This window comes from Amphiura filiformis, chromosome 6 (assembly GCF_039555335.1).
Source record: "Amphiura filiformis chromosome 6, Afil_fr2py, whole genome shotgun sequence".
NCBI classification, from domain to species: Eukaryota; Metazoa; Echinodermata; class Ophiuroidea; order Amphilepidida; family Amphiuridae; genus Amphiura; species Amphiura filiformis.
Genome location: NC_092633.1, coordinates 73,013,747 through 73,037,056, shown reverse-complemented (window position 1 = coordinate 73,037,056; position 23,310 = coordinate 73,013,747). Strand labels below are relative to the sequence as shown.

At 36.5% G+C, this 23,310-nt stretch overlaps 1 protein-coding gene across 1 annotated transcript; it reads left to right on the top strand.

Annotated features, from left to right (window-relative positions):
• Positions 1 to 915: 915 nt before the first annotated feature.
• On the top strand, positions 916 to 22,891 carry LOC140154330 (uncharacterized). Its single transcript, XM_072176902.1, has 3 exons — positions 916 to 1,068; positions 6,824 to 7,042; positions 22,729 to 22,891. Exons 1-2 carry the CDS (start codon positions 922 to 924, stop codon positions 7,019 to 7,021), a joined length of 345 nt encoding a protein of 114 aa, XP_072033003.1. The 5' UTR covers positions 916 to 921; the 3' UTR covers positions 7,022 to 7,042; positions 22,729 to 22,891.
• The last annotated feature ends 419 nt before the right edge of the window (positions 22,892 to 23,310 follow it).

The following is a 23,310-nucleotide window of genomic DNA, read 5'->3' as shown; positions in this document are numbered from 1 at the left end:
GCTTGCATGTGCTCCAGGGCTCACTCCCTTAATTGTTGCGGTGCCTAATGTAGCAGGCATCTTGTTTTGAAACACCTGCAACAGGAAATAAATATGTCAATTTTAACCTTATAGTTTTCTTTTGTTTATAGATCGCCTTCAATATAGTGATGTAGGTGTGTATTTTTGCTGGTCACAGTATGGAATTGTGCCCATAAAGTTAACTGCACAGAGCTTACATCATACATCCAAAGAGTATTATCTTCACTACCAAACTTGAGGTGTACTAAAGTATAGTGATATATAGTCTTATTTACAGATAGCGGTTTTTTATAATAATATCAGAGTCGCCAGACATATCTATATTTTGCTTGAAGATTCAATATAAATCCCAATAATCCTAGGTAGAAGGACATTTCATTTCGCCAGTCTCTTTCCTAATTATTTTTTATTGAGTGCCTGGGTGAAATCCCTTGCGGTTGTGATATTTTTTCACTCAATTTGTTATATATGACACAATCTGATCCAATCAGGCCAAAGGAGGTCATTTAGAAAATTGAGTTATCATGACCAACATGCCCAGCAACCATGTGTATTATTTAGCATACTTTGGAGGCAAAGTTAAAAGCTTTTTCATTCCAATTTCGTATCTTTTGTTTTTATTTGCCCCATATTTGTGTCTGTATCTCAGTCTCACAATTGTTGCCTAAAGACTGCCACATAAGTCGGTTTGCCGGAGCTCACTTATTTATTTTGTTGTATTAAAAAAAGCAATTTCCTTTTCAACAAATATGGTCAACCAATTTTATATTGCTTTTTGTTTCATTTGTATTGTACATTCTATGCTTTTGACTCGTGATTTATTAATAAATCCACCATACACATAATTTACTTACCATTATGTTCTTTTCATTTTATTCTTTGTCATTCCAGTACCAATTGATGCAAAAACGGTTAATAAAGGAGCACCTGAGACAGCGTACAGCCAATATGGAAGGCGGTAATCCAGGAATGTTTCAAGGTGGTTATAACCCAAGACAACAGGAAGGACCACCAATGAATCACATGCAGCCTGGTGGACAACCTCCAGTACGTAGCTATTCAAGGGGTCTTATTAAGAGGGCTGTTGTTTGAGTGCAAGAACATCTTAAGGTTACGCTGAATTTGGATGGTTCCAGGTTCAAATTGGCTGTTACGTAGCCACCTAAACCATTTTTTTTTGCAGAAAGTAAACATCATAGGCCTAAAAATCATAGGTCATCTCGACGCTAACATTCTAAGCATTATTATTAATTATTATTTATTAATTTAGCTCATGCACAAATGTACTTTGAAAGTGTTTCAATTTTGTTCACGAATAATGAGCATGAAGATTTTTGTGACAGAGGCCATCATTTATTTATACAAGTCCTGATTTCTCTCGATTTGGCTGCAGACTATAAACAGGTCAATATAATAATGTTGCTATCAATTGAAAACACAGCTTGTGTGGATTTTATTTTATAAGCTTATGCATTGACAAAATTTTGAGTGAAATCTGGTACCACTTTATTGTCATTTTGCATCAATAATATTGTTTTTGTGTATGATATAATCGCCAGAATTCTCAGCCACATTATTTCTATGATACCTTCTTAAACAACACGTGGTATGCTAATTTTACTAGGATTCGCCAAAAATGAAATATATGTGCGTTTTGTCACATTGATGCTGTCATTTTCGCGGATTTCAATATCTCGAGTTATGGGCCATGACAGAAATACACATGAACAAAATGAATTGTTTTAGCTTTATCTTTCAATCTGTTCACAGCACAATGGACATGGTTATTAATGATTAGCGTGGCATTCTAATCAAAAATTAAATACTTACTTTTTCATCAAAAATGTTGAAATACGGACCATTTTATATTATTTCCTCGAGAATTCAAGCCAGCACAACACACACACGTTGTATCGTATGATACAGACAACTCGCATCCAATGACGTAGCGCGCTCATCAGGCGGCATAGGTCACGCGACACATGACGTTCAAGGCTGGCGAAAATACAAGGCTGACAGCCCCATTCAAAATACACGGTTAGCATTTATTGAAAAATAACATACGTACAGTGTGGTACATTGTCGTACCCCAACGGTTTTAGAGTAAGATAATTTTGCTTTGACACCACATAACAAATTTAGAATTGTTTGTGAAGATTTCATGATTATGTGTTAATCCAATGGCGACGTCAAAATTGCGATATCGCTTCCACCACCGCCTGCTCATGTCCGCATGGCCAAGAACCAGTTCGGCCCAATTCCAATTTGGCCTGCTATATGACAAACAACTGTGTCCAATTTCTGTGCCGTTTTCTTCCTCCACTTCTTTCTCCTGCCACTCTCTCTCTCTCATCTCTCTCTTTCACTCTCTCTCTCCCTCTCTCCTAAATATAGGGCTAGGATATATGAAATAAATAAAACAAAATAATAAAACTGAATAAATGAAAATTATAGAATTACAAAAAGTCCTCAAATAATAGGCCTACCGTTCACAAACACTTGTTAGTGGGGGCCTGGTTTTTATCACGAAAATTGTTTGCCCCCCTTTTCAGGTCTCAAAAATTTCAGGGCCCACCCCCTTTTCTTTTTTGACATGAAAATTATGGGTCAACCCCATCATCAGAAAAGCATATAAACTCAATTTTCCCGGAAAAATTGATGGTCAATTTTTTCAGGGCCCCCTTAGTAGGATGGTCAAAACTTTTAAGGCCTCCCATTTTGCATCAGGCTCCCTAACAAGTGTTTGTGAACGGTCCCTAATGTAAAAATTTGAAAATGGCCTGACAAAAATACTGCTTCCCCCGGCATGTCCATAACCCGGGTCCATAAAAATCCTTTCCCCAGTCCCCGCCCTCTCCGCTTGCCAACAAATCCTGCCCTTTGCACATGACAAATATTTGGTAACCCAATTCACAAACGTAACATGGTCAGGGTGTGCAATATAAATTATGAGCCCTGGGTGAGGGTAAAATTGGGGAGGAAAGAAATTTTTGGCGAACCAAAAGGGGGGGGGCAATTTTTGGCAAGCCGAGATGGGGGGCAAGCGATGTTTGGCAGACATTCACGGGGCGCCTTTTAAATAAAACGCTCTAAGCCGGCTTAGGAAAACAGTATGTAAACACAATAGATGCAAATTTTCCTGTTCGCTGCGCTTGCAACACACCCCGACAGATTATTATAATACTGAGATAATCAAATTTTCAGTCACCCTGAAAGTAATAGATCACTACTGCTATGGTTTGTTGAAATACTTCTTATCTGAAGGGTCAAGAGTGTCAAGGAAAACAAGTTCAAAGGTCACTTGATTCAGAACATTTGCAACATTTTAATTATTTAAGAAAATAGCTGTGATTGGGCAAACACTTACTGGAAATAAATGTGAAATTGTGCAAACCAGAGGTCCTCTCTCAAAGATCATCTGGGGTCAAATGGGAAGTTACTCGAATTTGAATGAAACCCTGTGGCAAATGTGCTTGACACTCGCACATTGGCCTAGTTGATTTCGGACATTATGTAACTCTGACTAAAATAAAAGATTAAAAATCCAAATTTAGCTTTTCAGGCCACCTACGGGAAAGTACAAACGAGTGTTTGGGCATAAATATTATTTACAGAAAAATAACCCAAAAAAAATAATAAAAAAAAAAAATAAAAAAAAATAAATAAATAAAAAATAAAAAAAAATAAATAAAAAAGAAAGAAAGAGAGAAGAGAAAAAGAGAAAAAGAAAGAAAGAAATAAAGAAAGAAAGAAAGAAAGAAAGAAAGAAAGAAAGAAAGAAAGAAAGAAAGAAAGAAAGAAAGAAAGAAAGAAAGAAAGAAAGAAAGAAAGAAAGAAAGAAAGAAAGAAAGAAAGAAAGAAAGAAAGAAAGAAAGAAAGAAAGAAAGAAAGAAAGAAAGAAAGAAAGAAAGAAAGAAAGAAAGAAAGAAAGAAAGAAAGAAAGAAAGAAAGAAAGAAAGAAAGAAAGAAAGAAAGAAAAAAAAAAAACCCGAATAAGCAAATAAATATATCAAGATAAAATGAATGTATAGGTAGGGCCAGTTTGGTTTGGGACGAGTATTGGCATGATTGGAATCGAGCTCAACATGGCCACGCCGTGCGTGCGCATGGCCTAAATAGAGCTTGTAGTACGAGTGCAGCGGCGTAGAATTTTTGCAATCGGCTTGACTGCTAACAAAATACGTGATCCTTTTAGACGTCTGTGTTTTAGACAATCGAAATAATTGTCCACGTGACAGAATTGCCTGTCAATCAATTTTACTTAGCGACTGTTGTGGAGGACGAGTAAACAAAGTCACATACGGGTCATTGACAGCATTACAAAATAGACCAAAAAACACATTTTCACACATTTTTTTCTTTATTCAGCATGATAGGTACAGATGTTTTCTTACGTGTAAAGTCACAATATATTTTTCCAGTAGGGAAACAATATTTGATCTCATATAACCTTAATGTGCATGAACAAGCAATAGCTAATGTTTGCATTGTAGGAATGGTATCGCTTATTATGTATAACTAGATTTCGCGGTTCTCGGGTCGGGCGCTTCTCGTGATAGGCCTATTTCTAATTACCCAAACTCGTTACCCATATACCTGCCCTGACTTTTTAAACTACTAAGAAATGCGTCTCTCAATGATCAAGACCCAAGACACAACTTAATCAACTCTGTTTGTTTTAAAGGTGTGATGCTTACTTCGGTAGGCCTACCCATAATCTGGAAACCCATCATCTCGCCTCTTCCAAGCCCTGCCCTGTTACCACATTTAGAGAAACCGAAATTAGTACCTGGACGTGGATATAGGCCGTTACTAAAGTAATGAAATCAATCGCGAGAAACGTGAACGCAAAAACGGTTCATAGGCCTTCCGGAAATAGTCATGTTCTCATAAAAATAGGTCTACATGCACGTGTTTGGTGTGTGCACGTGTTCGGTATCTTAATATTGAAATATGTGTTGAAAATAAGGCCTAGGCCTATAATTATTGGTCCGATGAGATGCACCTGTTAGTCACACTGTAATGCTTTTCCGATGCGCGGACTGTACTCCGCGCACACTCCCGTTGATACTCCGCGATAGCGCACCGCGAGCACGCGATAGTGCAGCGCGAGCACGCGATAGTGCACCGCGTGAACGCGAAACTCGCGGGACGCGAACGCGATAGCGCGCGGACAGAGGACGGACGGACGGACACGCCGTAATTAGTATTAAGATGGACCTCGTCATTTATCAGTTGCAGGAAAATGGTCTGATTTCATTTCATGCCATCACCTTTATGATCTGGATTCCCATTCTAAGCTTGTGAGAAACTACTTGAGTTTTTCCCACTCATATATATGATCTTGGTGTTTAGTACTACTGTAGCAAACAAAACATATTTCATTTCCACTATGTAACATGAATTATACGAAAAAATATATAAAAAGTCCCTATTTTGATGGGGAAATGCAAGTGATGGTGTAGATCCAGGATGTAGAGTCTATTGATGATGCTTGTTGCCACAGTGTAAGTAGGGATGTCAGATACTAATGGCTTAATTCATATGAAATATTGAAAGGAAATATAAGACATTTAAGATCATATTTTATTCATAACTAGTATCTATTTAAAGCTTATTTTTCTTTATACTTTATCCCCTGCCAACCCAGGGAGATTACTTGATTTACATACAAGTTGTCAACAGGTGTGCAAAGACCTCATTTTGTTTATTTTTGTTAGTGGTTACTTGAGTAGTCAGTTGTAGAGTTTACTACAGTAACTTCATTCCAATCATTACTGAATACCCACATGTTTATTACTGATTAGTTGTCGAGGATTCCAGGGTTGTGTGTAGAAAAAGCCTATGTAGAAAAGTGCAACTTTTTTTGGCCGAAAATTTCATAAATAGCTGTATTTCTCAGTGAAGATGGTAAAACATAGCAACAAAAACCCACTCACTTGATGCATAACTAACCAGTCTATATTCCAAACTTTAAAACAAGAGAATTGTTCAAGTTTTTTGTGGATTACACCAAAATGTCTGGGGCCTTATTTTTTTGGAACCGTTTACTAGTGTTAGTAATTTTTGTTGTTAAAGATAGCTTTTGACAGCCCAAAGAAAAGTGCACAGAACCAATAGCTTCAGAAGTCCCCCACCAAGGGTTCTTCCTCCTCTCCCCGCCAACAAGGGGCTCTGCCTCATGGATCCCAACACTCATTTCATCACCTCTTACCCACCCTAAGAATATACCACAGTATGCACACAGTTGTTTGATGTGATCATTTATTAATTTTTCTAACAAAACATTATAATGTTCAATTCTAGACTTGAATAATACCAACAACTATCACACTAATAAACTGTATATGCACATATATTAGGTATTAATTTTTTTTTCTATATCAAATTATTCATCCTTTTCTGCTTTTTTGTGGTAATTTTATTCTATAAACCGTACCTTTGTGTGAAAATTGAGCGCGCTATTTACATATTTTTTAAATTTGAATTAGCCAAATAATATGAGTTGTACTTTACGTTTCATGATAAAACGGTTTTTTTGAAAATTCCCTTGTCATTTGTTAGTCTGTTTGCTGATGTTCTAATACCATTTTACAAGTGTCTACCCTTGTAAAGATGCAAACAAAATGTTAGATAAATAGTGCCACCATTGTTCAACTTTTCTTAAAAATGACCCAGTTTTACATGCCATCAAACAACCGTGAGCACCACCAGTGTTCCTGTACCAGGCTAACTCTATCCTCCTACCCCCAAATTATCTTAATAAAATCCACAATCATTGGTTTATTTCTTAATATCATAGACGTCAAGCGGTTACAGTGGCTATGGCAACCAGCAGATGATGCAGCAGCAGCCTCCAATGCAAGAACCAAGTGGTGCCATGATGTCTTCTAACTACAACCAACATTATGCCAGCCATCCACAGGGAGGACAAGGGGGGCATGATGCAGCCAATGGCAGGCCAACCCCAACCAGGATATATGCAATCACAACAACATAGACCTATGGCTGCTTCGGCAAGGTAGGATATTCATCCCTTATTCTTAATCAAATATTTCTTCAAGCCAAGTTTAGTTGAAACACTTACAATATGGGGACATTTCAGGAGCTAACAGGTCGGCTCTCTTCCTCAGCCACGCTGTTGACGTACTGATCAACTTCAAGTTACTGCCAGCTGACAGTAATGTACAGCAATCTCAATACTAGAGACCTTTGATATCTATATTGATTAAAGTACCTCTCTCTTCTTCAGAAGATGCACTATATGATATTCATTGCTTTATTGTTTCTTAGCGAAACTTCGTTGGGTCCAGGTCATCTTACATGACATGATTTTCAGATGTAAGGTTAGGTTTGATGATTAGGATTTCGAGTAAGCTGTTAAGGGTAGGATAATTGTTGCGGTAGTTACCACTATTCAGAAGTTGCTACAACTATAGTTGTACCAGCAAGGACATACTTGCTACAACTCCAATCTTACCTATCCTTAAATTATTAATGGTATTTTGTTAGGTAGCCTAAGGAAAGCCAATGAATGGCAGGGGCGGATTTAGAAAGGGGCGCACCCGGCGCGCGCCCCCTCTATTTTTTGCAGATTGGCGCCTGACTCTTTTTATTTTTGCAGAGCGGCACCTGACCTCTATTGAAAATTCCTGGATCCGCCCCTGAATGGGGCATATACTAAGTACAACAAGGAGGAAGAGTTGGGTGTGACTACTGCCTTGTGTTATTTCCACTAATATTATGTTATTGGTAGTCTTATTTTATATTGGGCTATTTCGGTTGAAATACACCCCTATGGAAGACAAGGCTTTCATCTTCCACACATGAGGTGTGAATTTCAAATGGGTTACCTGAATGGATGATTCTATCTGAAATTCACACTCCCTGTGTTGGAGATTAAGGTCATATCTTCAATGGGGGTGTATGGATTTAAACTGGAATAGCCCATTTATCATTCAATATGTTAGTCACTCTGTATACTCTAATCAACAAAATTAGAGGATTAGACAACAACAATCGTGATTCACATTCTTTCTTTTCTGTTCTCATGGTGTCGATACAAAGTGTATTGCAATATCATGGGACTTCAGTACTTAGTACTGGGTACTCAGACATGGGTACTCAGTACTTCAGTACTCAGTAGTACAAGTGTTCTGTTGCCTGAATATTACTGAAGGAAATGACACTCATCTGATTTACAATTTTAATGCTATTTTATACTAATAAATACAATCTAAGGCTGATCCTATAATGTTTTGTAGTGTAGGACTTCAGTTGCATATTATCTGTATTTACAAATCTTTGCTTTTTACACATCTTTATAGCAGGGGGGCCTTAATTACGAACCATGTAATTATATTGTTTTTAGTAGTTTAGGACCCCTGTAGGCTAGTTTCCCTCCATAATAGACTGTATCAGTAATTCCCAAAAGCCTTTGCAACTTTAACCAAGAATATGGTATCGACGAGAAACACTGTTACTTCGCAGAACAACATATGCAGTAACTATTACCACAGTGACAGTACATATCGTTACTTCACAATATTCACATGATTCTGGGAATTAATGAAAAAGTTAATTAGCCATTGTAAAGGTATATCATACATTAAATGTCAACGGTATCATACATTAAATATCAATGGAATCATACAATAAATATCAATGGTATCATACATTAAATATCAATGGTATCATACATTAAATATCAATATTTAAACATAAAACAGAAAGCAGCCTTTTATTAAAATAAGTTTTCCATCTGGACCTTCAAGTGTGATGAAGGAAGCATAAAGGAGTTCCCCTGTCATCAGGCACAATCAATTTCAATTTTAGTTTCAATTTACTTACCGTACATTATTTTTTGAACCTTACCATTTTGGTGCAGAAACCGTCATTTATTAGAATTGAACAAACACGTTCAGAGATGTGAACATTCTGCTTCCAGAACAGAAATCCACATTAAGAAATCAATCTTGAATTATTCAACAATAATATACCTATAATGGCTCATACCACAAAGTATGTGTTGTAATCTGATCTTTTCCCCTGCCTTGTAGAAAACAAGCCTACAGATTCATGTGTGCTTTTTATAGTATGTTAAAGTATGTACTGTTTAGTTTTTATTTTGTTGAATTTTTTCAGGAATTGATGAGAACACAGGTCTGTGACGAGAAGCATTCCATAAAATATAAGATTTTTATTTTTCCACTAAATGTTAGTTTTCACTATTAGACAAATGAAGTAAGCAAATACAATTGCTATTTCAGTCCAGTACCTATATCATCAATGCATCGATCGTTAATGAGGTAGATGCTATGGACATTTCAAAGATTCACGTATGGAAGTTTGAATAAGATGTATATCCCAAATAATAAATTCCCATTTATGCTTCAAATGATTGCAAGATATTTCAGCGATAAGCAAGTTTGACTAATCGTTGTTATGAATTAAACAACTTGTTCAGTTGTTTCAATTAAAAATCTCTGATTTTGTCACAAACCTAAAGTAAGGTCTTTATTTTTGCCGGGGGTCACTCCCATTGTGGCCTGTACACCATCCGCGATAATAAAAACGCGTAAAAAGGGTAGTTTTTCGTGGGTAGGCACGATACACCCGTATCGTGTTTAGGGTGTCAAAAACATGAAATATTGGAAGAAAGGGTAGCAAAATTGCAATTGCTAATACGTCGAAATGAAATTTAGGGTATGAAATTTGATGCAAGGAATAAAATCCCTATTTAGGGTGTAAAAACAGGTGCGTGTTACCTGTTTAGGGTATCGTTTGAGCCAAAGGTTAAATTCTTGTTTAGGGTGCTTTTTAAAAGTTGATTATCGCGGATGGTGTACATGCCACAATGGGAGTGACCCCCCGGATTTTTGCGAAGTTTATTATTTCATTTAAATACATTACAATTGTATAAAATTAGAATTTAAAAAGCAACAAAATTACCATATTGCTTTAACAAACTGTCATAACATGTTTTCAATTATGTAGCTAAGATTTTGTATTAATAGCCTCAGAGAACTGCCTGAGCTTTGGGTATCAAATAGGAAGCAAGTGTATAAAATGTAAAAATAAACCCGTCAGATCTTCAGAAGTAATATTGTGGTGAGGTACTGTTGTGCATGTTAACCTTCACGGACACATTGTGATCCAGACATAGCTTGGATGTGCTTTTTTGCCTAGAGCATGGTAGTCAGTCAGTAATGGTCTTAAAAGTTCTTTTGGAATTTTAAAAATGTGTTTATTGTTTGGTTTATTCCAAGGGTGGGGGTACTCAAGTTTGGTTTGTGTAGGGGTATAGTTCTAAGAATTTGGAAGTGCCACTGAGAATTTGAAAGGGGACCCATCAATATACCAATTTTTATTTTGTAGAAATTTGGACCTAAATTTTGGGGACATTTCCAAAATTTTGGCTACATTGAGGCAAAATATGGATGTTTCGGGGAAAAAATTGTGAAAAACCCATATACCAAAATTAGCCTAGAAAAGGGGGTTATTGACATACCAAAAGGTCGAAAATGCTACCCGTGTTTGCAGAACGTCACTGCATGGTCATTTGTACTGAGTACTCCATCCCTGGATATATTTCTGTAAAGTCGAAGAGTTTGGTAAAAACAATATGCTAGAGATAAACTTAAAATTTAAACGAATAAGTGCACTTAAGGGGGTACTACACCCATTGCATTTTTTTTGCATTTTGTGAAGAAATGAGAAAATAAATTGGACAAAGTGGTATGCAAAATGAAGGGGAAATCTTCTTGTTCAATTGGTGGCATCGGTATCAATGTAGCGTACATGCTTCTAAAGGTAGAAGCCAAAAATTGGTACATCACTGATGTTTTAAATTCACTTCATCTTGGAAAGCTTACTATCAACGGATTTCGTTAAAATTTTGGATATGTGTTGCTAACACATTAGGGAACAGGCCCGTACGCAGGGGGGGTGCGGGGGGTGCGACCGCACCTCCCCAAATTTGCAAAAGTATACAAAAAGTCCCAAAATTTCAGAATTTGCGAGCGTAGCGAGGAAAAAAATCAGGTTTTTTATGCTTTTGTGGTCAAAAAAGGTCCAAATTTTGAGAAGAAAGTCCACTTTTCACAAAATCGCACCCCCTTGGGAAAAAAAAGTCCACTTTTTCAAAATCAGCACCCCCCCAAAAAAAATCCTGCGTACGGGCCTGTTAGGGAAATAATGTTGATATGTAAAATGGGAATAAGTGGTTCCTGATTTCTTTTATGACTTCATGAACTTGGTGCTCCACAAAAACAAACTGGTTAAAATGCTTCTATTTTCAATGTTGAGCTATATTTTGTATTTTTAACTTGCAACATTATTTCACTGAAACTTAACAGGTTACCACGACCACACTACAGCAATGTTGAAAAAAATTGTATTTCTTGTCACATATACCACCATATTAGGTAGTTTTCCGAAAGCTTCACTTTTGTGATTTTGGTAACTATTTTATATTTATTTGTCCAATCCATCTCAACTAGGCAATCTAAATTGTACTCACCATTTATATCCCAAGGTATTTTAGTATATCCACCTCACACATTTCCATTATATATCCTGTAACAGATATCAAAATTGATGCCTCATTATGATATCACAGACTATCACATGTATTCAAAATGGATGCCTAAATTTGACCTGAACCAAGTGACCTATAACCTGACCTATGATGACCTTATAGCCTTTTTAAATCTCTTTTCCTAACAACACATTATAGAAAATGCATACATGATGTAGTATTAAATTGGCTATGCATCCACATGTGGAAGAGCTTATTTAATTTATTCAGTGTTATTTAGCATGCATCATTGAGTACATTTCTATAGATAGTATAACAAAGGATTTAATGTATTCTATTCATGTACTCTACTTGAACATGTTGAATAGAATAAATTATGGTTTGTTATGAAACACACATCTGAGTTACTAGGATACAGTAAACAAAAAAATATATAGGGCTATAATGATTTACTAAAATGGTTTAAAAGCACTTTGTATGAAGAGATATTTTATAAGTTCAGGACTTGAGGTGATGAACATATTTATGTACTTCATAAATTTGCAACAAAAAAAAGAAGAGGGGTACTGATGAAAATCAGGGTATTATACCCCCTTAACCAATATCGAGATTTTCAATTACTTTTTAAATGACCTTTTCAAGAATACTTAATTCTAGACATAAAATACACACCAAGGCTGCAATCAAAAGCAATTGTATGGTATATTTGTCATGTGATACCATTTGAATTCACCTTTTTCTTTTTCTGTGTGGTGGTAGATATTGATGAGAAAGTAAAATCCTGAAAATTTGAGCTTCATGCTCCATTTCGTTTTCCCGTGGCATCAATTTGAAATTTAGGGGGTTCAACGTAAAATATGTGTCGCAACGCGAAAGACGATGTTTGGAGGTCCATAAAATGTATAAAGGGAACCCCCTACAACTTTGAAACGTATATATCCTGGAGTACTTTTTTGTGTACAAATCAAATCTGGTTTCAGAAAATTTGTAACTCCTTTACTTAAAAAGATATAGGGCCCTCAAAATGCAACTTCGTCCATTCAGGACCAACTTCGGGGGGTCAGAACTCCAAAAGTAAAAATATTTTTTGGTCCATTTTTTTGCCAGACAGAGACCTTTGGTAGGACATTACTCTTATCTCATATTGAACCTATTAAAATACTTATAGCTGAGATATTACCCATGCAAAACTCCAATTGTAAATTTTTTGTACATTTTGACCCCCTGAAAACCAATGTCAGACATTTTGCCCCACCATCAACTTCAGGTATGTTGAAAATATGTTCTTGGACAACATTTCTGAGAGATAGTGGCTTGGGGTCTTGATGACTTTGCTTTAAAAACATCAGTTTATGTCTACTCCATACTTCATACATTATTATGAGTCATTCCATGACATATCAACAAGTCAGTGGTCATTCGTCAGATTTTGCTGAAAATCATTTCTAACATAACTCTATGAGCATAATGAACACATGGAAAAAATGAATGCTCAACTCCAAGCGGTTTTGGAGATATGGCTTGTCAAAATTTGACGCAGACCCCCACTTTTTGCTCTCTCGACAAGCTCGAGTCGCATCGTTGAATTAGTCACGTTTTGGGACACTCATATTTTGACTTTGCGAAAAAGATATTAAGCTGAAAAGTATCACCTAGAGTGACTTTTACCATGTTTACCCAGAGAAGCAGGATCTTGCCTCAGAAACATTGTATCTACTGAAGAAGTTATGGGTCTCTCAAAACCTCTTTTCGTTTCGTTTTTGACAAATAAACCTTTGACAAAACGAAACAAGGTTTTGAGAGACCCATAACTTCTTAAGTAGATAAGATACACTATTTCAGAGGCCAGATTCTGTTTGTCTGGGTTAAAGTCACCCCTGTTAGTTCTTTTTCAGCATAATATCTTTTTTGCAAAGTCAAAATATGAGTGTCCCAAAACGCTACTAATTCAACGACGCGACTCGAGAGAGCAAAACGTGGGGGTCTGAGCCAAATTTTGACTAGCCATATCTCCAAAACCGCTTGGAGTTGAGCATTCACTTTTTCCATGTGTTGTCCAAGAACATATTTTCAACATACCTGAAGTTGATGGTGGGGCAAAATGTCTGACATTGGTTTTCAGGGGGGTCAAAATGTATAAAAAATGTACAATTGGAGTTTTGCATGGGTAATATCTCAGCTAAAAGTATTCTAATAGGCTCAATATGGGATAAGAGTAATGTCCTACCAAAGGGCTCTGACTGGCAAAAAAATGGACAAAAAATTATTTTTACCTTTAGAGTTCTGACCACCCGAAGTTGGTCCTGGATGGTCGAAGTTGCATTTTGAGGGCCCTATATCTTTCAAAGTAAAGGAGTTACAAGTTTTCTGATGCCAGATTTGAATTCTACAGGAAACAGTACCCCAGGATATATACTTTTCAAAGTTGTAGGGGTTCCCTTTATACATTTATGGACCTCCAAACATCGTCTTTCGCGTTGCGACACATTTTTTACGCTGACCCCCCTAAATTTCAAATTGATGCCACGGGAAAACGAAATAGAGTATGAAGCTCAAATTTTCAGGATTTTACTTTCTCATCAATATCTACCACCACACAGAAAAAGAAAAAAAAAATCGAAGAGGTGCTGCGGTGCACATCTCTGGAGTTGATATGGAATGGCTCAGAGGTTTTTGCACTTTCAATTTAAGATTGAAAGTACAGTACAATTGTTCTTACTGGGTATGCCCTAAAGTAAATTTGAGTTATATGCCGTACATCGAACCTGGAACTTTGATGAACAATTTATTGTGAACTTTCATTTAGTACTGTAAAATAAGAACCATATCTAATTCTTTTTAAATAAATTTGAATGATTTTTGCTCCAATTCATGCACAGAGGCACATTTTCTACACAAAATTGTGAAAACCAGTGCAAGGATATTTCAAGATATTTTTTATATAAAAGTATGCTATTCACACATTTTATACAGGATTACTTTGTCAAATTCAGGAGTGGATATTCAGTACAAATGACCATACAGGAACGTGCCACAAACATGGGTTTTACCTTTGACCTTTTGGTATACCAGTGACACCTCTTTCTAGGCCAACTTTGGTATGGATGGGAGAAAAATTGTGGGGAAAACTTTTTGTGTTAAATTTGGCTGAAAATTTTGAGTTCTTTTATTATATCTATGGGTCCAAATTTCTTGAAAAATGTGTATATTGATGTGTCCACTTCCAAATTCTCAGCGGCACACCCCTACCCATACCCCAGGCTTCAAATACCACTATTTTGTATGTGTTGTGGTCTGCTGTGATGCCTGTGAAAAACACCCTCTGCAATGTCTTGTCTGTGGTGAAACTACTTAATAGAACTGCTTTGGTATGTCCAATTTTGATAATACATGTAGGCCTACTCATTAGAATAAAAAATTAATTAAATAAAAAATAATAGCGCTAGGTACTATACAGTTAGCTTTACCTAAGTTTATATTTATGGCTATTTAGTAATTGGCCATAGTGATCCTGAAAGCTGAGAGGTGCCAAATAGTACTAGTTTAATTTTTATGCAGATGTTTTATGCCTCCTGTTCAACAGACTGGCACCTGTGGTAGACGAGCAACTCATTCCAGAACAAGCAGGTTTCCGCCCTGGCAAGTCAACAACAAGCCAAGTTCTCAACCTTACCCAGCACATTGAGGATGGATTTGAGGAAGGATTGGTAACCGGAGTTGTTTTCGTCGACCTGTCATCAGCCTACGATACCGTCAATCATAGATGTCTCGTTAGCAAAATCCTGGAGCTAACCAAAGATATCCACCTGACAGAGCTCATCGAATGCATGCTTGACAACAGGATGTTCTTTGTTCAGCTTGGAGACAAGAAGAGCCGGTGGCGAAGACTCATGAACGGACTACCCCAAGGCAGTGTTCTCGCACCTCTCCTGTTCAATATATACACCAATGATCAACCGAGAAGTGAAGACACCCAACGCTTCATATGCAGACGATCTTGGCATCAGTGCACAACACACCGACTTCACTGTTGTGGAACAGAGACTCTCCAAAGCCCTGGATGAGCTTACGCCATACTATGAGGAAACCGCACACTCTCATACAAGAACCACATTGAGAAGACAAGGAGCAACGTTTGTTCACGAAACAACATTTTGAACAAGCTCACTGGATCCAGATGGGGAGCTCGACCAGACACTCTCAGATCAACAGCCTTGGCCTTATGCTACTCTAGTGCTGAATATGCCTGCCCAGTGTGGGGAAGATCAACTCATGCCAAGAAGGTGGACCCAGCACTCAACTCATGCTGTCGACTTATCACTGGATGCCTCCGATCAAAACCAACGGAGAGTCTCTACAACTTAGCTGCTATAGCCCCTCCAGATGTACGTCGACAAGTGACCAGCATGCAAGAGCGTGAGCATCAGACCACTGATATGAAGCACCCCATGTTCAACCAGAATGCTGCACCCAAATGCCTTACATCCAGGGGAAGCTTCCTAAGCAAAGTTCATCCTCTTGGGACAGTCTCCAAGGAAGCGGAAATACTCACCCTGTGGAAAGAGTGATCTACCAATTCACCAGCTATGGGACTACAACCCAGTGAGCTGCTACCACCTGGAGCTGATTCCACATGGCCTGAGTGGCGGTGTCTCAACAGACTAAGATCAGGGGTCGGAAGGTGCAAGGTCGCTTTGCAGAAATGGAGCTACCTACCAGAAGGACAGAACACTACCTGTGAGTGTGGAACGGTTCCACAGACTATGGAACACCTGTTGGTCTGTCCACAGATGGGGCAACACTGCACACATGAGGACCTAGCTGAATTCAACGATTCTGCTCTTCACTGCGTCAGCTATTGGCTCGGGCACATTTGACCCTGCGCTTGGACACGCTAAGAAGAAGATGCAGATGCTTCAATTGCCTCTTCTGCAACTCTATCTCTGTAAAAACATTGTGGCTTAGCCATGTCCCTTTAAGTTCCCCATGGCTCCTAGCAATAATTTTGAAATGATATTATTATTTGCTGAGTAAACTCATGACTAATGAGTATTTCATTACCAGAAGCACCCCATACATGGAAGGCTCAAATGATGAAACCATTGCATGGACAATCTTCTAAAAAGTATAATATTAGACATCACATTGTTTATTCAAGTCATCCACCTCTGGTGTGTAATCTGCAAAATGAAACTAATAAAAATCATGGATGCACAGTCTGTGAGTTCAATGACTTTCTACAAAAACATGTCACAAAAAGTCAATTACTGCCCTTTATTACACAACAATAACTCAAAATCTATTTCTGCACATTTTGATACCTCATTTGTTTGGATAGCTTAAAATTTGTAGCCATGGTGACTCTTTGAATGAAAAAAGATGCAGATTCAAAATTTGCACTAAAGAGCTACTTAGACGGGCAGCCACTCAAGTTTGTGTATCATCCCATTCTGTACATGACTAGTCAAGTATGACCTGCTGTGATCAGTGATGATGAGGCACAACATCCTACTACCTCTTAAGGTTTGCTACGCTAAGGTTTGCTATCACTAATAACAATGTCCTTTATTCCTAAGGTTCGATATCACTAATTACAACGAAGGTTCTTTAATTTGAAGGCTCAATAGCACTAATTTTAATGAGGTTCACTATATCTAATTTCTAATGAGGTTGGCTATCTCTAATTTCATAAAGTCATGTTCTCTTCCATTACTCTACCCTTAAAAGGTCCATGTTCTCTTCCATTACTCTGCCCTTAAAAGGTCCATGTTCTCTTCCATTACTCTACCCTTAAAAGGTCCATGTTCTCTTCCATTACTCTGCCCTTTATAAAGGTCCATGTTTTCGTCCATTACTCTGCCCTTAAAAGATCCATGTTCTCTTCCATTACTCTGCCCTTAAAACAAATGAGGCATCACAATGTGCAGAACAAAACTGGGTTTCTTTTTGTTATTATCTCGTAATTGGATAGGGTCATTTTTTCTCATTGAACTAGTTGATTGGAAATATTGCCATCGGCAGGGCTGCAGTGAGATAAAAAAAACATTGGGTGAGGGGGCAAATAAGATTTTGTGTCAAAATTAATATCATGGTATAAAGAAATATATAACAAATTACTCAAAAATTGGTGGAAGGTCACCCACTTGCTACAGCTCTGAACATCTGATTTGCTGAGCAATATATCTATTTGATACATTGGATGTGCAAGTGTCTTAAGTAAGTGCCAAATTCCTGGGAATTATCATGGATAAGAGTGTAAATCAAGTTCCTTCTTGAATTCGCAAACAATTAAATACTATCACACAATACATTGCAACAAGTATGCTTGTAATGAACTTTACTTATACTCGCTACTTGTCTCGCAACATGAAGTGAATGACCCCTTAACAGAATGCGGGCAGAACGCGCACGATGTAGTTTAGTTTGAAAACAACCAACACAAACCCTGGGATAATTAATCACATGCACGAAATCGATTATATCCCGCGATAAGACTCGCTTTTGGGTAATCTGATTGCAAATCGGGCTCAAAGTGTGTTTCATGGATTTGAGGTTGCAGGGTACTCACGATTGCAAGTGCCCTAGACATACCTATAAAGTCTGTTTGGGAGTTTGAGCTGCAGGGCGCAGACATGCTTATACCAGACTAGTGTGTTAGGTCAGTTTAAGGTATTTAAGCTGATAGGATCTATATTATGATTCACATTGGCACAAAATGAATGAGAGGATCTATAATTATGATACACATTGGCACAAAATGAATGGATTGTGTGTTATGCCTTCCATTATTGACAGCCATTATGAACTTGAATTGCCTGCTTATGTAATGTTATGTAACAATTTTTTACTGTAGATTTATAAACATATAGCACTAGCCCCACACGCTTCGTGCTTGGTCTTGCGCACACAATCGGGGCATCGAGATCAGTTCTAGTGAATATCATCACTTGCATTATGTTCTGATGAGGGTAGGTCGGCCTAGCCTGCTTGGTTGGCCTTCATGAAACAATGTTATAAACAACAATGCTTTAATAAACCACCAAGTTCATTTTAAATATAATACAATTTACTTCACGGACTATTAAATTTCAAACATTTTGCCGTAAAATGTGCATTGTATTGTGAATTAAAAAAAACCGAAATGATTTGATATCAGATGGACATTCCTCGTATTCAAAATGCAATTCGGTATGTCTGATGTGCTCTCAGATCCCACAAAATATATGTGAAAACGTCGCTATCCGAGCCCTTAACCAGTGTAAATTCTCAGATTCATAATTGAATTGGATTTAACAGAAGCATGCTATTAAAGCTATATTATGTGATGTAAAGTCTCACTATTACTTGATGTCAATGGCCAGAATAGAGTACAACTGAGTTGCCTTCCTCATATAGGTGCATGCAACACAACCAGATGAGGTGGATGTTGGCAAATGTGGCTTTTACGTCAAGGCGGAAATTTGCATGATAGATGCAAAATAATATCCCTTTTGTGGGGTAGGAGGGGAAACACATACCATGATACATCCTGATTCATGCTCAATATCTTGTTGTTCTTTTTAAAACTGATAATAAATTGTGGTTTAAGTTTGTGACATAAATAACTTTTATGTTTTTGCACTAGAAAAAAAAATTAACTTAGATTTCATAAAATATAACCTCAGCCCATAGATCCTGGAAATTGAGCTCAGCCTCATTTACTTGCATCATGTATGTCAAGAACTGGTTTAAAAAAAAAAGGATTGAATTGTCTACAACGAGATGTGATGAATGTTAAGGTGGTGAATTTTAGCAAGAAATATTGAATGTGGATCAACTGGACTTGGCAGCTTTGGAGTGGCTATCACATCCTGTCCTGAATGCATCAGTTACAGGATGCGATATTTCACCAAGATGTCTAGAAAACTGTCATAAATATTTTGACCTTCAGCGTATGACTCCAAGTCGTTTTGCTTGATTGTATTTCAAATCTACATTTCAAAATACATTTGTATGGTTCTTGCGCCTGCTGCTGCCACTGCTTCAGTATCTGATAACTTGACCAGAAAGGTCAACAGTCGGGTAGCTGGTGAAGCATGGTACCAAATATCATTTTTATAATTGCAAAAGTGAAAATCTGCCACCGTCAACTCACTGAATCAGCAGTAATTGGGTATGGTAAGTGATTGAAAGTACTAGGCAATAAGGTGAGCTACTTGTAAAAATATGGTTTAACTGTGAAAATATGGGTTTTGAGGTGTGAAATTATGATTTTGTATTTTTCAAAGTTGACATGTCTGAAATTGTATTCATTTGAATCCAGTGCGAAGATAATGGCAGGTTTTACATGTCACAATGCTTGTGTAATAACCATTCATAATAATTGCTGTAAAATGAAACATCAAAATTTAGATATTTTTCTTTAAAAACACTCACAGTGTTGCTAACATTGAACAACATTAGACGAATAGGATTATCAAAATGCGCGTAGGTAAACCATCATTCTTTTTTGGTTAATTAATGTGAATGCAATTTATAGTTCTGAAGCTATAGGCATATATATAACGGCTTCGTTACTAAAAAGAATTAATTGATTTTTCCACAATACCAAAAGTGTTTCAATTTCTAATTTAATCATTGATAACTATATAATAATAATAATATGGAAAAAAAAATCTTTTTTGAAAAGCTGTAGCTCTCTGCAGTAAATTCGAATACAGTTACAACCTCTTGTTTTCAAATTTGTCATCTGCACACATAAAGTGCCAATTGCAAACAATTATATGAAATAGTTTTCATATGATGGAGAAATAATTATTCAAAGAGACAGGTTGGGTATTATATCATATAGTCTATATTGTCAGCATTAATAGCACCTTAGTAAGAGCGTAAACCATCAAATTTTATTTACTTAATGCACAGAAAGTTCTTTCTTACAACTGCATTTTCGCCAGAGGGTGAAAGTACAAGAAATTAATCTTATGAAGTTCAGATTCTGATGAGAAGGCACATCTGTATGAACAATTTTGATAAAAATGCAAACTTGAGGTAACACAATCAAGGTAGTTTTAGATTGGAATTTTGACAAAGAAAACGGACATATATATTTTCGTCTTCCCTATCGCCTCTTCTCTTAATTTTAATTTCAAACAAGCTCATGAATGAAATGTATTATTGTGTGTGCCCTGGGTGAAGCACCATTTATTCATTTTATACAATTTATATTTCTGAGCTTTCATTTGGCATTAGCACCCTCAATGTCAACACACTAAGTTCCAATTTGTACAAAAATCTAGCTTGACGTAACACAATGCTTTGTATTTTTACACCCATCTTCTTCCCAATCATACATTACTCTTGCTTGTAATTTTTAAACAAGTTCATGGATACAATGTACTATTGTACTAGAGCCTTTCAGATACAATGACTCTACTAATACCATGAGCAATTAAGTTGTAAGAAATTGCTAAACTTGCCAGAAAGATATTTGTTTTGATGGCATTTGTTTTGATAGCATTTTGTTTTGATAAGGTATTTTTTGATGGCATTTGTTTGATAGCATTTTGTTTTGATGGCATTTGTTTTGATGGCATTTTGTTTTGATAAGGTAGTTTTTGATGGCATTTGTTTGATAGCATTTTGTAAATTGTAGCTTGAAATATCACCTCAGCCCATTAATCCTGGAAATTGAGCTCAGCCTCATTTACTTGTATCATGTAGCACAAGAAATTGTTAAACTTGCCAGAAGGTGGTTTGTTTTGATGGCATTTGTTTTGATAGCATTTTGTTTTGATAAGGTATTTTTTGATGGCATTTGTTTGATAGCATTTTGTAAATTGTAGCTTGAAATATCACCTCAGCCCATATATCCTGGAAATTGAGCTCAGCCTCATTTACTTGTATCATAGAGCACAAGAAATTGTTAAACTTGCCAGAAAGACATTTGTTTTGATGGCATTTGTTTGGATAGCATTTTGTTTTGATAAGGTATTTTTTGATGGCGTTTGTTTGATAGCATTTTGTAAATTGTAGCTTGAAATATCACCTCAGCCCATAGATCCTGGAAATTGAGCTCAGCCTCATTTACTTGTATCATGTAGCACAAGAAATTGTTAAACTTGCCAGAAAGATATTTGTTTTGATGGCATTTCTTTTGATAGCATTTTGTTTTGATAAGGTATTTTTTGATGGCATTTGTTTGATAGCATTTTGTAAATTATAGCTTGAAATATCACCTCAGCCCATAGATCCTGGAAATTGAGCTCAGCCTCATTTACTTGTATCATGTAGCACAAGAAATTGTTAAACTTGCCAGAAAGATGTTTGTTTTGATGGCATTTGTTTTGATAGCATTTTGTTTTGATAAGGTATTTTTGATGGCATTTGTTTTGATAGCATTTTATTTTGATACGGTATTTGTTTTCATGGCATTTGTTTTGATAGCATTTTGTTTTGATGGCATTTGTTTTGATAGTAGTTTGTAAATTGTAGCTTAAAAGTATTGAGTACCATTCTGGGTATAGTATTGAGTAATGAGTATCATTCTGGGTATAATGTGTGTTCGATGAAAAGTATTATAAAAGGTTAAATTCGATTTTTGTTGATGTAAATAAAAATAAATATTTATATTTTATATCTTGATGTTTGATATACCATACTTTTTATTTTTGTTATATTCAGGTGTGAATGTTTTACTTGCATAGTGTAATATTCATGCAATTAAGATATTGCTGATGGTGATTTTGTTTAAAATTGATTGAAGTTTGAAGTTTTAGTCCTTGAAAGATCCTTGGAGTTAGAGTCTTGCTACGGTGTTCATTATTTGTTAAGTTCATATCCTTGTGAATAATTAACTGCATACAATCCAATCGTATTTTTTTTATTTGTAAAGATGCAAATGCAGGTTATGGATATCTTATAATGATGGGGTTATGTGATGGGATACATTAAGGAATTGGATAGCAACGTTTTCACAGTATTTTTGTGGGACCTGAGAGCACATCAGACATGTTGAATTGCATTCTGAATGCTAGGAATGTCCTGATGATATCAGATAATTTTAATTATTTTGCAATTCACGTTATAATATCAATTTTATGGCAAATTATATGAGTCTCCATTCTGCATTAACATGCTTTTTCAAATTCAAAATATATATCAGCATGTAACTGTCTTCTAACTTTTTACAGATTACAGCATCAGTTACAGCAGCGAGCCAGTATGCAGCAGGTACAGCAGACAGTGAACCAACCGGGTATGCCAGGTGGACCTCAAGGTGGACAGCCATATATGACCCATCAGCTAACTCCCCAGCAACAACAGGATAGACACAGACAGTTACTGCAACAACAGAGATATATATGGGCATGCAAAGACAACATCCAAATAACCAGGTGGGTTGATAGATAAATTATTGCATGGCAATGATAGATAAATCACCATTACCGCATTTAGAAGCTTTCTGAGAATTGTTTGCTTCCAAATATTAGTTATAGGTTACAAATGGTGTTGCATTTGCTTGCTGAGAAAAAATTAATTATATAAATATATGTGTAGTGTACCATGGGTGGAGCTTGTGCATTTATCATCAACAAATAGTACCAAGGCATTTATTTCTCAAGCAACAAGTAATAGCCTAGTTAACAAATACCACAGAAAACCACACTGTCAATTTTATTGCCAAATTATCACTGAAAATATATTTGAAAATAAAAGCAATATAAATGCATCCACTTTTTAAAGTGGAATCGATCGTATGCCATGGGCACACT